This window comes from Pithys albifrons, chromosome 8 (assembly GCF_047495875.1).
Source record: "Pithys albifrons albifrons isolate INPA30051 chromosome 8, PitAlb_v1, whole genome shotgun sequence".
NCBI lineage: Eukaryota > Metazoa > Chordata > Aves > Passeriformes > Thamnophilidae > Pithys > Pithys albifrons.
In genome coordinates, this window is record NC_092465.1 from 15,154,936 (window position 1) to 15,171,819 (window position 16,884).

General features: G+C 42.4%; 1 protein-coding gene across 2 annotated transcripts in view; it reads left to right on the top strand.

Moving 5' to 3' along the window:
• Positions 1 to 3,852: 3,852 nt before the first annotated feature.
• Positions 3,853 to 16,884, top strand: part of XRCC5 (X-ray repair cross complementing 5) — a 58,816-nt gene continuing 45,784 nt past the window's right edge. The window contains exons 1-4 of one of the 2 annotated variants that reach the window (XM_071562852.1): positions 3,853 to 3,897; positions 13,922 to 14,035; positions 14,580 to 14,763; positions 16,397 to 16,445. In XM_071562852.1, the coding sequence (XP_071418953.1) occupies positions 3,880 to 3,897; positions 13,922 to 14,035; positions 14,580 to 14,763; positions 16,397 to 16,445 (365 nt within the window). In that variant the 5' untranslated portion in view covers positions 3,853 to 3,879. Of the gene's footprint in view, positions 3,898 to 11,527; positions 11,607 to 13,921; positions 14,036 to 14,579; positions 14,764 to 16,396; positions 16,446 to 16,884 lie in introns of those variants that run through there. The other variant, XM_071562853.1, reaches the window with a different exon arrangement.

Consider the following 16,884-nt stretch of genomic DNA (forward strand, 5'->3'; position numbering starts at 1 on the left):
AAAATAGGAAGGACTTTTAACTACAAATATGCCCTGTGTGTCTTGGAGCTGATATTTACAGCTGTGCTGGGAAGATTTCTTATGATCCCTGTGTACTTCAGGCATATCTCTGGTAAGTCAAAGGACAATCCACCAGTAGAGTTCTTCAAGGTGTGAAAATATTAAATGCCACCCGTAGAGGTCTCCCACACAGTGATTACAGTCCCACCCTCCTGCTAGCACAGGGAAAACATTTACTTGAAATATTTCTTTTAAGGAGACATGGGTGTTTGGAAAATCCAAATGAATTAAATTCTTACCTAAGGGCTAGCACAGCTTCAGTGTAACAGCTCCTGGAGCCTAAACACTACCTGCAGGTGACTTCCTCAAACTGGCAGTGCCATGTCCAATGCAACATCTGGAAATAGCAGGAAGGTGCTTTTGGTTTGATGCTTGCTGCAAACACTGCCAAGGCAACAGAATTCTCTGTGTGGCAGATGTTGAGGACTTTCCGCCTCCAGTGAAGAACACAGTGAATGACATTCAACTTCCTGGTGTGGCAGGAAGAGATGGAGGTAATAGGTCCAGAGAATTAGCTCATTAGCCTTTGCAGTTCTCCTCTTTGAGGTACAAGGTAATAATTTTGTAAGATAATGGTTAGCATTGTGAGGGACTCTTATTGAAGACCTTTGCACCAAGCAAAACCAACGTGTATGACTGCACCATGTACCTTACCAGGGGAAGAGAAGGTGTTATTTCTGCCTGCTGGCTTACCCATCCCATTCAGTTTATTTGAGGACTGAAACAATCACAGAATGGCCTGTGCTTTTATCCACAATTAGTCCCTTGAATTCACCCTTCTAATCCCTCAGGCCAGTGCTTTGATTCCTAAGGCTGAGATCCTGCAATTCCTCACTAAGATCATCCTCAGAGGCTGCTCTGTGGATCCACACAACCATTCCCATGGGTACCTTGGAAGCTGCAACCACTAGTTAAGCCACTCCAGTGTGCTCTTGCACACTGAAGCATGTAATTACACTAGCATTATGGAGAGAAAATAAGGATGCACGGCCCACATTCCTTTCCTACACTGTGATGGACACAGTTTTGCTCAAAATTTATGCAAGCCTTTTTTATCTCAGGCAGTGAATTATCTGTCGGACCAGTGTCCTTCCTGCTTCTTTCCAAACACTTGGCAACATGGAGGCAGTTGAATCAACATGTTTTTATTTCTGAGTAGATTAGGCCATCCACATCTATTCCCTGCATGGAAATAGAAACTCACAAAAAAAGAGAGAGAGGTTGATGCAGATCCACTTGGGGCTAATCCACTTGGAAACACAACTTTTCAATTAATTTTGTGAATTAGAAGGGACATCATGTTTGCTTGTCTTAACGGCTAAAGTGATTTCTCTTCCAACAGGCAGCCACTTAATGATGAGAGAGGGCTTGTGGTTGTGTATTTGACCCATGTAAATTGACAGGGGTTTCAAAGAGCCCCCTTAGCATCCTTTCAAATAACAGGTGAAGTGTGACTGCATTGCAAACAAGCAGCCCAGAGAAACAAGACTTGAGGCTCTTCCATGTATCCCCCTTGGTCACCTAGTTCCATTAACTTTCAGTTTTCCTAATTTCGCATCATTACACGGTAGCTGAAGTCTGTCAGAATGCATTAAAATAAAGAGAATGGCTGAGTCAGGCCAACAATGCATTTTATCTTGTGTTAACAAAATGTCCTTGCTTTTAGTGTGCTAAAACATAAACCCTTTCCCTCAGAATACAGCATCTAAAATCCATTGTGGTTTGCATCCATTGAAATTAGATATGCAGTGGATGAATTTGACCTGGAGCCCTTTAAGATTCAAATCTTAGATGTGATTTCCCTCTCTTAGGGCTCCCTTTTCCAGTCATTTCTTCCAGCTGGAAATCTAACTGCAAAATAACAAAGGGCAACTTCTGAATTCAATAGTATGTTCTACCTGCAAATAGGATAAAACCCCACCTCCCAGGCAACATGCTCCCTATAGGCTTGGTTTATTACAAGTCCCTCCATCAGGAATATATATTAAGACCAATATATTTGAAGGTGCCTTTGACTATCTTTATATGTATGCTAAATTCTTTCTGCTCCTACAGTGATAAGGTAAGGAATTCAATTATTTCTACTACAAAATTACAGCAAACTGGCTCATTGGGATATAACACAAATAGGGCTTAATTTATTCTAGCTTGATTATCTGAATCACCTGCAGTTGCAATCTGAACAACCCCAAATATCATAAATAAACTGAATGGCTTTTACAGTTTCAGTGTTGGGGATGAATCCAACAGCTCCTGGGGTAGTCAGCCTAAGGAGAGCATGCCTTTTATTCAGTCTTTCTTTCTAAAATACATTACTTGTCCTAAAATATGGAAGTGTCAGCTTCTAATGATGTACTTAAATATATTTGTAGCACAATGCCCTTATAATTACAGGGAATTACTATAATAGCATTCCATCATAATGGAGAGTTTCCGTAACACTTTAACCATGTAAAAGTTGCATGCAGAATTAATAAATACAAGCAATTTGAACCTTCATTAATTTATTCCAATGAGCTCCTTTGTGACTTAAGAAAGGAGCAGAAATGCTTCCTAGTATCTGCATGTAGTAAAGAAAAAAGTGAAATATTTCATTTAATGTGCAGTATCATCCCAGGCACACACAGTGTCATTGCTAAATGACATCTCAATTCTCCCCAAATATGTATTGGTGGAGCAACTTTCAGTGGCTCAAAGTGATAATAACACTGGCTTCTCTCTAATGCGATTAAACACCACTGAAACGATGAACTCTAATATCGAAACATGCTCTAAGGCAAAAGTTTCATAGCATGGTGGTGACTTCAGTCAGCCCCATAATTACAGTAGGATTGCTCTGAGGCTCCAGTTCCACCCTAAAAACCAAAAACCAAAAATCTCTTTTGATGACTAAATTTGCCCTTTGTTTCAATAGAAAGCTATAAAAATTTTAATGTCTGCCTTCAATGTCTAGGACAAAAAAACCCGCAGAAATCATTGTCATCTTGATGACTCCTTTCCCACCAAAGAGTCCCTACAAAAAATAACTGACAAGGAAAACTTATAATTATTCTTCTCCTGCCTCTACGTCTGACACTGTCATGTATCTGCTAGTTAGCATCAATTTACGCAAATAAAAACTTAATCTAATCCCTTCTTCTTTCCTCTCAAATAGCAGCTCCTTCCTTCACACTGCTGCTTTGTCCCCCACAGCTGTACAAACTGGGAATTTACAAGAATTAAAAGCTTTAAAACATGACATCTCATCCTCCATGTTGCAATGCTCCCTTTTTAAAGTGCTTTAAGGCCAGTATTTCTCTAAAGATCCAAACTTTCAGTCTGATTTCAGTCTGCTTCCCAGGTGCAGACAAACAGAATTTTAAAATGGGATCCTCTGTCCCAGTTCAGAAAGAGCCTTGTTTGGCAGCTGAAGACACCTCATCCCCTTCCACGGGTCAGTTGGATGGATAAGGAACAAAATCCTGTGCTGTGAGGATTAGATTAGATTATTAGCCAGCGTGTGCATGCATACGTGCATGATGCTGGTGGGGGCAGGATGAAACAGGGAGGATACTAAAGGCTTATCCTGTGCATCCGCAAAGCAAAGCCTTCACACAGTGAGTTATCCTAGTGGCTTGTCCTGAACAATCCTGCTGCATGAAAGCGCTTTACAGAGATGCTGCAAACACAGCTGGGTTGGTAAAGGCTGCAAACAAAGACTTACTGCACAGACAGCAGTCACACAGAGAGAAAGGCTGTGCAACAAAGAGCACGTGGAGAACAAGATGGATGAGATTCTTCTTCTGCAATAACCCAATCTGAACTAGCAGCAGCCAATACATGACTTCTGGGACAAATGTGAGTTTGCAGTGTCCTATAATGCATTTCTCCACAGTTTCTAAGGTACCATTTAATTTTATTGGTATCTATTCTGTACTTAGTACCTCCTTTTAAAACACCAGTTTTAACTTTTTCCAAACAGCCTTTGATACTTGGGTTTTGCTTTCCCCAAAGCAAAAATGTCTGACATGATCTCTCTGGTCTTCTTCAGGAAACCCAAGTGCTCTGCAGTCAGTTGAGCCCAAATATTTCTAATTATTTCAAAGCAAGTCAGACTCTACATGGCTGACAGTCCTATAAAATGCAATAAACAATCTGTTGTAACAGATTTAACAACTAATTCACAGAAGTCTGCCAGAGTAGAAACGTGTCTCAGGTTTTCAGTTACTTAGCAAGTGGAAAATATTTCACCTCTCGTGATACCAGGCTGAGCAGGCCTTGCATCATCTCCTGCAGAAATCCTTTGGCTAATCCACAGATTTAGAACCCATGAAGTAATCCTACCCCAACTTTTAGGTGTAGGAAGAGATTTTAAAATCTAACTTCCAAGAAACTGCAGTGGAAGAGTATATGTTTTTACTGCTGTTGTTGTCTAAGTTCTGCATACCCATATGCAGAAATTCCTCTGCAGTTCGGCGGTGCTTGCTGGGTGCACGCTCTGTAATCCTGCGGGCTGCGGGGATGCCGCTGCCTGGTGACTGGGATCAGGTTGCCCTCCAGTGGCCGAACTGAAAAACCGGGACAAAGGCCACTGCGGTATTTTTTTTCTGCTTTAGAAATGCATCCAAAGAAGTCTACACACCATGAATTTGCAATAGAAAATACTAAGAAGTTACATCATGATAATTTTTAATATACTAACATAAAATTAATCCCTCCCTCCCTGTTCCTTGTAGGTATGCAGCCTGGAACAACCTTCATCCACAGTTCATGCTATTCTTTCTCTGCCTTGCCAGGCTTATATAGCAAGGTATGGGAAAACATTTAATGAGAAGCCAATATAGCATTTTGGTTTGTCCCTATATTTCAAAGCGTGGCCAAACCCCATTTTCACAGATCTTGCAAAGCAATCTTTCAATAATACATGCCAGTGTAACATGTAAGTACTTCAGAAAAATACTTCTAAGGTTTTTTCCCAATAGCATGTGACATAAATGCTGACAAACTAATATGTGACACAAGGATTTTAAAAGGTACAAAAGCCTATGAAGTATCACTGGCCCTCTGAGATGCCTTGCAGCTGATTTTTTTGGAATATTCATCATAATAAGGCATTTTCTCTGTTGAAAGTGAATCTCCATTCATGAATAGCTATGAGAGCTTAGCACATACACAGATCTGACTGTATCTCAAATTTAGCAGCAAGAAAATGTGACTCACACAACCAGTGCTTACTGGTGTGAGTAATTTACAATCACTGAAGTGATTTGTAAATCAGATTATGGGCAAGCTGCTGAGCAAAACTAGAGTGTTTAATTCTTAAAATCTCATCCAACTACCATAATCGTAAGAATTTCCTCTTTCACTTTATGGCTCCCATTTTTTAAAAAAAATTAGTGCACAGACCTAATTTTATTCCAGTATGTTTTGAAATAGACAATGACATTGCAGGATAAAGAGTATCTGATCCTGTTGACAAACTTGTATCATGATGCAAAACACTTGGTTAAGATTGCATGAGAAACTTTAGTGTCAGAATTTCCTCTCACTCTGTAAGTGGACTTGTGCAGTTTTAATGGTCTCTACTTCTTACAGTAAACCACATTAGAGAAATAAAATTAAATTACTTTATATAGACTCCTCCTGCCAGTTACATGAGATTCAGCTGGGAGGAAACCTTTGGATCCACAGCATATGCTTCTGCCTTTTGAGCTAATTAAATAATTGACAGCTGTGGAAGACTGTCCATTTACAAAGGTCATCTGCAATCAGGCAGCAACACAATTAACATCAGCAGGAAAAAGTGATTTGAGAGAAAACAGGAAATGTCAGAGCCTACTTAAACAGTGCCGATGTTTTCAAATCAACTCAGCCAGGTGAATTCCATCCAAGGTAAATATAAAACTGGCTAAAGCAAGCTCAGGAGCAATAATGATTTTCCTTAAAGAGAAGTATGAGATTGCAAACATAACATCTCTTTTAGAAAGGATGATGGAGTGAAAAGATGTTAGGGAGTTACAGGCTATTTGTGTTCAAGATACTGAAAGTAGCATAGCAAATAATTAAACCTTGATAGGTGCTCAGGAGATAATAACTAAAAAGAAGCCCAAGGTTTTTTAAGGGCAAATAATCACACAGGTTTTTTTGGTTGTGTTTTTGTTTTTTTTTTGATGAGGGAGAAAGAGGCTTTCTAGATAGAAAATGTTTACCTTGATTTTAACAAGACTTTGATGTTGTTTTGAATGCCATTCTCATATGCAGATTGGGAAGTGCTGCTTATTTTGGTGTATGATAAAAGAGCTGCAAAACCAGATATAATTACATATCTAGAGCTGTGTCTAGTGGTTGTTTGAAGGGATAGTCATCTCGGGCTGAACATTGTTCTTTCATGACATGGTTGAAGACAAATTGATAGTTATGAAATGTGGAAATGTGACCAAAGTGAAGGACATGGCAAGCACAATGGCTGAGAAGATTAGAACTAAAAAAAATAATTTACCATTTCAAATTTCATAAGTGGATTGAAAGATGAAAGAAACAAAGATTTGGCTTGTTAGACAAATGTGCTATTCAGTTCATCAGCAATAACAAACAGCAGGTGGAAGAACTACTGACTGGGCAGCAATTCTGCAGGACAGTATGTGAATGCAGTAGGAGAGCGTGATTGTCAATGGTGAGTCCATGATAGTGTGAAAAAGGTAAATGTCATATGGGGAAAAAGGGTTACAAACAACTTGTGACTTCGTGCTTTGCTCCTCTGTGGCACTTGTTAAGGCCTCTGCTGGTGTATGACAGCCAGTGGAAGTCTTTTTTGCTGCCTGAGAAGTGTGTAGTCACTGCATAGTCTGGAGAAGAGAAAGGGACTGCTCAGAAGGGAAGAGAAAGCTGGAAATGCAGCAGCTGGGGCCGAGGACAGTGAGGAGGAAAAGCAAGTGACATTCTTTTGGAAGAGGAGCTATGAACATGGAGCCTCAAAGTCTCTCAGCTATGTGCAGAAGAATTTGTGGAGATGTTTCTCCTCTGCAGTGGTGTGGGAATAGGAGTTCTGGGTGTGCTACTTTGAAGTAGCTTGTGTATCAGCTGTGATCCACCCATTTGTCACTGTTCAGGAGCCCTTGAGCTGGAATGTGCCTGGTAGGGCACACCAATATAGTCTCCTAACTCATCGCCTCTCCTTACTAAGTTTTTCTTTTGTGGTTGGATGGTGTGGTATAATCCTTCCTATTTAGCTTTCTAATTTTCCTACTGTAGAGATTTTTTGGTTTACTAATAGACTCATTACCTTCCATTGCATGAGCTAAACTGAAAATGGACAGAGCAGGTAGACCAAGAGATGGGAACTGTAAAACCCTCTGAATGATTTTTTAAAATTATTTTTCATTTTATTAAAGGCACAGTTTTGTGTGCCCAGTGCTTGTGAGTTACAGACAGAGGACTTACAGCTGCTTCTCAAAGTCAATTTTGCTTTTGAGAGTTGAACCAGTGCTTGAGATCTTTTCCCTGCAGGTGTATTTCATCGAAACAACTAAGGAAAGACTGTGTATTAGGCTTGCATCCCTTGGGAAAGGCCATCAGGAATTACTAAACAGGCATAATAAATGCTGGTGTTGGTCTGCACCACAGTTTTGGCATGTGCTTGGCAGCAGGTGTTTGGAAAGATCCCTTGGGAGAAGAGAACTGTGTGCACCTCATGAAGCCCAATGCAGGAAGATGCTTACAGAAAGGCTTCCAAGCTCTGCTTTGTTTTGGGTGCCAAGTTCCCATCCGCTTTGTCTTCCAGCTTGCTGCCAAGCTTGTGCTAGTGGAAATATAAAGCATCACTATGTCCTTGCCCTGTTTTGTTTGCCTCTGTAGGAAATTCAGTTCATAATTCCTAAGTTTGCAGTTAGTGCCCACTTTTATGTATGAATCCAGGCAAAGAATAGGTAATGATTGTGAAGTGAAAGCTATTTTCCTGTAGAAAGTTCTACTTCATGTATCTCTTTCAATAAAACAATTGGGCTAGATCCCATATGGCTATAGTATTCTTTCCACCAGGCACTTATCCAAAGTTTTACCCTGTGGTTAAAGAAGGAGAAAGGCCAAGTCATTGTTCTACTTTTTACATCTAAGCCATTTACATTTGCTCCTGGCTGCCACAAGCAGCTGGGTCTCAGCTACACTCTGTGGATAATACATTCCTTCTTGTAAAAAAACCCCAAAACCAGAGAAGCCATTTTCCATACTGCATTGTAAAGGCATTGAAGTTAAACACAAGGTGGGCCCTTCATTGCTGCTTCCCAAGTGTGCTTATTTAATCCAGGCTTGGGTTTTTTTGTGGGAATGTAACCAAAAAAAGAAGCAAGCAGAGCGATGAGTGAGAATCTAACTGGAACTGAGGTCTGGATCACTTAGGTGCAAATAAGATTATAGCTGATCATCCTGGATCTCGAGTCCTTTGAGATGTCACATATTTATTATTTATACCCAGAGACTGACATTCTCTAAAATGGAAATGGCCAATTAATCACAAACATCTTTTGGCAAGCTTTTACAAGCAAAGAACTTCAAATCTTCATCCAGGCTAACAAAGCTGCAGTGCCCCCAGATGGAGCTGATCAGTCAGATCTGATGATTGCCTACAAGGGAGCTCTGTGCAGACTTGCAAAGGAAAAAGGAATTAAGGTTTGTTTCAGGGATGATTAGCCAGTTCTCCTTTGAATGGTAGAAACAGCTCTGAGAAAATCTGGCAGCATGAAGGTGCGAAGGGGGAATGTTGGGTTTATTGTTTGTGTATTTTGCCAGATAGCTAAAAGGCCCCATTTTTGTCATTCTGAGAATTAAAGTATAGGAAGATCACAGATGCAGTTTTATGGTTACAGGTCTCTTTAGCTTTACGCAGACTTTGTGAAGGAATGGGGTGCTGGTACCTGGGCTGGGCATGTCAACCTCCTGGAAATAAGAGGTTCCCACTTCTGGCCCAGACTCGGTTTTCTTGAGTAATGTTTGCAGTTACTGGTCTAGCTGTGAGAACTTGGACCAAAACTTGGGACTCGGCTTTTATGTCAAATCTTGGGTTCAGAGAGGACCACAAAGGGGTTTGTGTCAATATTCTGTGCCTGCAGTCAGGGCAGCATAAAAATTTACTGTTCACTGATTATGATGCCCTGCAAAATGCTGCTCTGGTGGTGCGTGAAAAGCCATTGCTGATGAAATTGACCAGCTCTTGGTTCTCTGTTCTTCCCATATGTGTGTGCACATCTGTGTCTCCTGCCCAGATTGCAAGCTGTGTTGGAAATCAGCTGGAGTGGAGGTTTGCCTGGTTTTGAGCCTAAGGGAGGGCCTTTGGAGGAAGATCATATCAGGAATAATAATGATAGTAAGCAGACCTGATTTTCTTGGCTGATTAATCTGAAATCTCCTTAGAGACATTCAGGAAGACAATGCACTTTTTTTTTTCTGGCAGCAGCTGACTGGGTTTTTTTTTTTCTACCGGTTTTCCCTAAAATGTTTGTCACATTGCCAAGCTGCTCTGCTCCTTTGATATGCAAAGTGCTATGAAGAAAGAATCCCTCAATTACCAATATTCCCAAAGCATGGCAATGTAGTAAGGAGGGAAAGGAGATTTTTGTCTTCAGAAATCTCTCAATATAAAAAGGAAACACTTGTGTTTGGGGGATTGCTCTTCTGACACAAGGGTTTTGGAATGCTTGTGTGAGATTTTCTCTTTGGTAGCTATACTAGTATCTCCACTTTGTGCTTTGTTTTGAGAATAACTATAGATAATAATGTGGGGTTTGAGATATACATAGAAGTTAAACACTAGTAATGATACCCTCAAACGATACAGGGAAACTAATGCAGAACAAGAAGTATTCAATATATGTGATGAAATATTTACTGTTCTCCTACATCTATGATGATTTGATATCCAACGGGAACCAAGATATATGTGGTACAACATCTGTTATACTTGGACTTTTTAAAGTCGGTGGGTTCTGGTTTGATCAAACATCCTGGATGTATGTGGTTTGGAAATTCTCTCTGTTATTAATGGTGGGGGGAAATCCAGTGTTTAATGAAATAATCTTGACACACTGGTGATTCTTGGGCAGAATGCAACTGTATCAAAAATAGCGTGGCCAGCAGGCCCAGGGCAGTGACCCTTCCCCTGTACTCTGCGTTGGTGAGGCCACACCTTGAGTGTTGTGTTCTGTTCTGGGCCCCTCAGTTCAGGAAAGATATTGAGGGGCTGGAGCGGGTCCAGAGAAGAGCAACAAGGCTGGTGAAGGGACTGGAGCACAAGTCCTATGGGGAGAGGCTGAGGGAGCTGGGGTTGTTTAGCCTGGAGAAGAGGAGGCTCAGAGGTGACCTCATCACTCTCTAGAACTACCTGAAGGGAAGTTCTAGCCAGGTGGGGGCTGGTCTCTTCTCCCAGGCACTCAGCAATAGGACAAGGGGGCACGGGCTCAAGCTCTGCCAAGGGAAATTTAAGCTGGGTACCAGAAAAAAATTCTTTACAGAGACTAATCAGGCATTGGAATGGGCTGCCCAGAGAGGGGGTGGATTCACCATCCCTGGAGGTTTTTAAACTGAGATTGGATGTGGCACTGAGTGCCATGATCTGGTAAATGGACTAGAGTTGGACCAAGGGTTGGACTTGATGATCTCTGAAGTCTTTTCCAACCCAATCGATTCTATGATTAATGAATCGGTTCCAGGCAGCCCCAAGGCCTGTCCTGGGGGCGAAGGGGAGTGTGTGCCCCTCACTGTGGGAGGAGGCAGGAGAGCCCTGGGACAGCCTGGGGGGTGCTGGTTTGGGCTGGGAAAGAGTGAATTTTCTTCCCAGCAGCTGGCATGGGGCTGTGCTTTGGATTTGTGCTGAACACAAGGTTTAAAGTACAGATGTTTTTGCTGTCGCTGAGCGGGGCTCACACAGAGCCGAGGCCTTTTCAGCTTCTTTTCTGCCGCGCTGGTGGGGAGTTTGGGGGGGACAGCCAGGACAGGCGGCCCAAACCCATCCCAGGGATGCTCCAGACCGTGTGACATCGTGCTCAGTGCACAAAGTGGTGGGAAGAAGGAGAAAGGAGGGACGCTTGGAGCGATGGTGTTTGCCTGCCCAAGCGGCCTCACACCAGCCCTGAACACCCGCGAGGGCCCGAGAACGAACCCCTTGTTTTCCTTTGCTTCTGTGACCGGCTTTTGCTTTTCCTATTAAACCGTTTTCAGTTCAACCCACGAGTTTTCCAGCTTTTACGCTCCCAATCCTCCCCTCAGTTCTGCTGTGGGGGACTGAGCCAGGGGCTGTGGCTGCGAACAGACCGGGCTGGGCGAGCCAGGCTGTGCTGTCGGGCAGCGCAGCGCAGGAGGGGCTGTGGCGCTGCCGCCGTTGTCCCCCGGCCCCCAGGCTGCCCAGGCCGGGCTAGTGCTCGGCAGCGATCGGTGGCCAAACCCGCCCCGGCGCTCTGAGGGGGCCGCGCCGCGGAACGCGAGGCGCCGGCGCGGCGGTGCCGGGGGATACGCGGTGCCAGCGGGACGCGTTTCCGGCCGGAGCTGAGCGCGGCACACCAGCCATGGCGCCCGGCAAGGTGAGGGCGCGGCGGGCACGGGCAGGGCCGGGGGGCTCCGGGGCTGCCACACCGTCCCTGGCGCCGCGCCATCCTCCCCGCGCCGCCCTCCGAGCTGCCGGGGCAAAGCTGAGCAGCTCCAGGGGAATTCTGTGTTCCTGCTTCATTGCGCGGTGCAGCAGTATTTGCCGCTGCTCGTGCTAAATTAGTAGCAGAACTGGTTTTGCCCCGTTGGAAATGCCGTTTGAGTGTCTGTTGTGTTTAAGGAATCCTGTTGGTGAAGGTCTCTTCAGTTTAATACCAGTTAAAGCAGGTTTCTCTGTGCTGATGTAGCTATATCTCTCGTGTAATTACTGTTATAAATAACTGCTGCGGCACCGAGGGGTCAGAGATGAAGGCAGGCTTGGTCCATACCCGCCCTGGGCACAGCAGGAGGATTTCGCTCCGTGTGACACTTGTCCTACAGTCACATCTGAAAAGTGTCACTCGCTGCCCTGCACCTGGAAGAGGCTTTGCTGCGTGCTCAGGTGGGATGCACAGGGGTTACAGCAGATGAAGAGATGGATGGAGGAGGATTACTGAAAGGGAGACCTCCCCTCTTCCTGAAGGAGGATTCGACGAATGTGCACCAGGCTGGGAATTGGCTGCCTCCCAGAAGAGCATGTTAGCACTTTGTCGTTTTTTTCTTAAGCAAAACAGTAGCTCGTCACTCCTGCACTTTTTTTGGTTTCTTTGCTGTCTTCTTGCCAGCTCTGAAGGGAGTTTTACCTGTTTTGGACAAGTGGATTGATTCAGCTGCCAGCTGTTGTGTGTTCTGAGGCAGGACAGCAACAAAACAAGGGTTTGTAGTTGCTGATAGAGTAATCCCCCAGGCTGGCAGGTGAGCAGCAACAAGGCTCTTGTGAGAGGGCAGTGCAGCCCCAGTTACTGCCTCTGTTCCCCTCTGAACTTCTGTAGAACTGGCAAACTCCAGAGCCGTTCATTCCTGGCTCCCCGACAAGCCACTGGTGAAGGCAGAGTGAGGAATAGAGTGCCAAGAGTGAGTGTAACCCCCTGGACAATGTGTGGAGCCTTCCTCCTCAGCCTTCATTCTTTCCTTCTTTCTCTCTTCCTTCTCTCCTGTTCTTGGAGGATGCAGGGAGTTAAACCAGTGCTTGTTAAGTTGACAGGGCAGGTGCACAGTGTATTCTGGCAGAAGAAAGAAGGTAAGGAAGTAGCTTGAGAAGTGCTAATACAGAGCATTAGACACCTAACCTGGGAAAATTATTCTCGATATTAAAAATTATCTGTTTGGATGACAAAAAGAATCATGTTCTTTAGGTTGGTGTTTGAAAAGGTACTTGGAGTTGCTTGCAAAGCCATATGCAGAAGAGCTTAGACCTACACCTTTGCTTTCTATTCATCCCTTTTGCTTTGCACAGCAGAGTGCATCTTGTGTCACTTGATGTCTTCTGATTTATTGCCCATGTCCTTTCATAGCTTCATGTCTTACGGAATTGGATGTATTTTGCATTGTAAAACAAGATGACTGGCTCCATTCTAAGTAATACCCAACTTTCCTGTGTTCTGGCAAACAGTAATTTTTTGCAGGCAGGATAATTTGAGATACTGGCAGCCCACCAAGCAAGATTTTGATGTATATTTAGGGAACCTTGGTTTAATCAGTTACAGTAAGTTTAAGCTTGCCTTGGTGGTGCTGGGCATAATTTTGCTGAATTCCTCTTGCACCTACATTCAGATGAATGATAAAATTATTCAGATTAATCAAGGTAAGAGGAGTCTGTGAAAGAACTTTAGCGGAACTTTGCAAGAGTTGAACAAGAGAAATTACAAGAAGCAATGTTATTGTATTTGTGTACTAGTGTATAAATCAATTTAGGAAAGACTTGGCAGTGTTAATGTCTAAATTGGTTAAAGTGATGATCTGAAATGCAAAAACATTGACTAGCTTGTGGGATTTAAGCCCTTAAATTGAAATTGGAATTCATTCTTGCAATTGTTAACTGAAATATTTGTTTAATTTCCTAGTGTTAGAAGACCCCTAATACATTTGTGAGGTTGTATGGAAATTGCCTCCTTGACAGATTGTGTAATGTGGGACTTTTTTGTATTTTCCACTGAAATGTCTGTAACATGGTACGGGATTAAATAGTCTGTTCAGTGCAGTTATACCAATTCTGTCTTCCATCACTGTGTCATACTACAGTTACTGTAAAAGAAACCAGTAGTGATATACTTGGATATTTATGGTTTGTGTGTACCCTTTTATCCTTTTAAGTACTTATGCTTATACTGACCCTTTTACATTCTTACTTGGTGTTGTCTTTCCCTTCCAGGTGGCAACAGTGCTGTGCCTGGATGTGGGCTTTGCAATGAGCAGTCCTTCCCCTGGTGAGGAGTCTCCACTTGAACAAGCAAAGAAGATTATGACAAAGTTTGTGCAGAGACAGGTACGTGTGCCTTCATGTGTTAAAAAAGCTGTTAAAAAGGGAGATGAGGCAATAACATCTGTGAAATATTTTCCTCATTTACTAATAATTGAAATAAATGAGAAATGAGTAAGAATTAGTGTTTTTATGCAGGAGTAACAGTGGTTCTTTGTTTCAGCTGTATTTTTTGTGCATGAGATTAGATTGGTCACTTTTTCTTCAGGACAGAGGAAACTTTCAGGGAAAACAAATACTTTTCTCTTTCTCTAAAACATTTTAACATTCTTAATACTTACCATCCTGAAGACTCATTTTGTGGGCCAAGTCAGCCAGTTTTACTTGCTTTATCCCAGGTATCCTCCTGTGAATCTGTTAGTTTAATTATATCTGGCTTGGTGAACTCCCTGTAAGATTGAGAGGCTATCACAATAAAACTAAGGGAAAGTAAATCCATTGGATTTGACACTGTTTCAAAATGAGTTCAGCTTGCTGGAATCTGCCTGACATAGTTGTGTATCAATCTACCTGTGTTTTTATACCTGTTTTATGTTTTCTGTATCTCCAGGTTTTTGCTGAGGCTAAAGATGAGATCGCTGTGGTTTTGTTTGGCACTAAAGGTACTAGGAATGGCCTCGCCAGTGGGGATCAATACCAACACATTACTGTACACAGGTCACTAATGCTGCCAGATTTTGATCTGCTGCAAGACATTCAAGCTGTGATTAAAGCAGACTCTGAGCAAGCAGACTGTATCCTTTTGCTGTAGAGCACTTCTTGAACTGATTCAGCTGTGTAGGAGACAGGAAGCCAAGGGCTTGAAATGGACTCAGATTTGCCTCCCAAGTTTTAACTGCTATCAGAGCTAAGATAATTTGTAGTTGTGAGTTTGTCCAAAGTCAGATAAGATGCTTTTTGACATTGTTTTAGGCTAGCAGATGGAGTCTTGGCCTTTGAGAATCATTGCTCTTATGAAGTATTCTGTTAATTAAGGAGAACAAAGATGATATTAATATAATTTTAGGCCTCAGATAAGGCATGTGCTTTTAAAAATGGTGTTGGAGAATTTGTTATATGTTTTTTAATGAAATAAAAATACTGTTTATGAAATAAGTCAGCAGAAGTACCAGGAACCAGACTCATGGTTTAAGCCCAGCTGGCAGCTCAGCCCCACCAGCAGGATGGGGAGAGGATTGAAAGGGTAAAAGCTGGAAAACGTGTGGGTTGAGATCAAAGCAGATTCATAGACAAAATAAAAGCTGTGCTTTCAAGCAAAGCAAAACCAGTAATTAATTCATTTCTTCCCATCAGCAGGCAGGTGCTCAGCTGTCTCTAGGAAAGCAGGGCTCCATCAGACCTTACACCTGGAAAGAAAAACACCAGAACTCTGAATTTCCCCCCTTCCTCCTTCTTTCTCCCAGCTTTATTTGCTGACCATGATGCTGCATAGTGTGGGATGTCCCTTTGGTTAGTTGGGGTCAGCTGTTCTGGCTGTGTCTTCCCAGTGCCCCAAACCTCCTCACTGGCAGGGTCGTGCAAGAACTAGGAAAGGCTTTGACTCTGCAAACACTGCTCAGCAATAACTGAAACACCTGTATATTATCAGCACTGTTTCCAGCACAAATAAAGACAGCCCCATACCAGTTATTGAAGAAAATTAACTCTATGCCAGACAAAGCAGAATGGAGGGTTATCCGATTGATTTATATACAAAGTACTTCTAACATTGCCAAAATCACTTTCTGGTTTGAGTGTGTTCTTTTGTTAGTTGCATAGGGTGTTGAGTTTTAAAACAAGGTGATCCTTTGTGTTTTTCATGAACCTATAATTCAAGTTCCTGTGTTGTCTTCCCTCTTTCTGCCCATGAAATGATTGCTGTGAGCTCTGCTTGCATAGTCAGAGCTGTTACTCTGTTAGACTGAACTGTCAGGTGGACAGAGATGTGTGCAGCCAGTCAGCTGGCTCACATCTTCCCAGTTGTGATGAGGAAACAATTATCAAGAAATGTCAGACACAGGTGGTTTGAAGGAAAGCTTGCATGAAAAAAGTGCTATCATATATTAAAAGTACAAGTAAATTTCTTAGGTGGATTCAAAGTAACCTATGTCCATGAGCCTCTCACTGACATGTAAAGGTTGGGATCTGAAGCAGTCTTTTCACTGTTCCATCAGATAAATGGGGCAGAAACAAAACAAGAAAGTTGTATAGGAACTTCTTGCACAGCAGCTATTTTAAAAGTACTTATTTCAATAAGAGTGTTCCTTAACTAAAATGCACGTTTGTCAGTGTTTGAGAGGGAATGAAAGTCTTAGATTGTTTCATAGGAAAAACACTTTTTGTGACATGATTCATGTTTTAAATGAGATTTTTCTTAAATGTGCATAGTTCTGGATGCAATTATTGTGTGTATGGACTTGCTTCAGAGGGAAACAATGTAAGTATATAACCCAAAGCCTTTTACTGAATGCTGACTTTGCACTTTGAGGGTGATCTGATTTCTTGTCCATATTTCCAGTATGTGTAAATATGAGAAATGCTTTCTTAAAACACCAAAACATTAAAAATAAACAGCACACTACAGGAGTTGGTCTCTGAAGAGTCCTCACGAGGTATCTGACCTCTCCAGACAATCTGAGAGCTTTCTGTGGCCACCAACACCTTTGTAGCATAGTCATGAGAATGCTAATGCCAAGGCACAAAGGTTTCACTTTCTGTCACATTCCTTGTGATCTATTTTCAAAAATCATTAATTTGGATGCTAAAATGCTTAGAAAAAGGCTATCAAATTAATATGGCATGTCCTATAAATTAGAAAACTAGGCAGGTGACTTTGTTAGGAATTTAAAGTGTGTTGGAGGTAAGGTAATATGTGG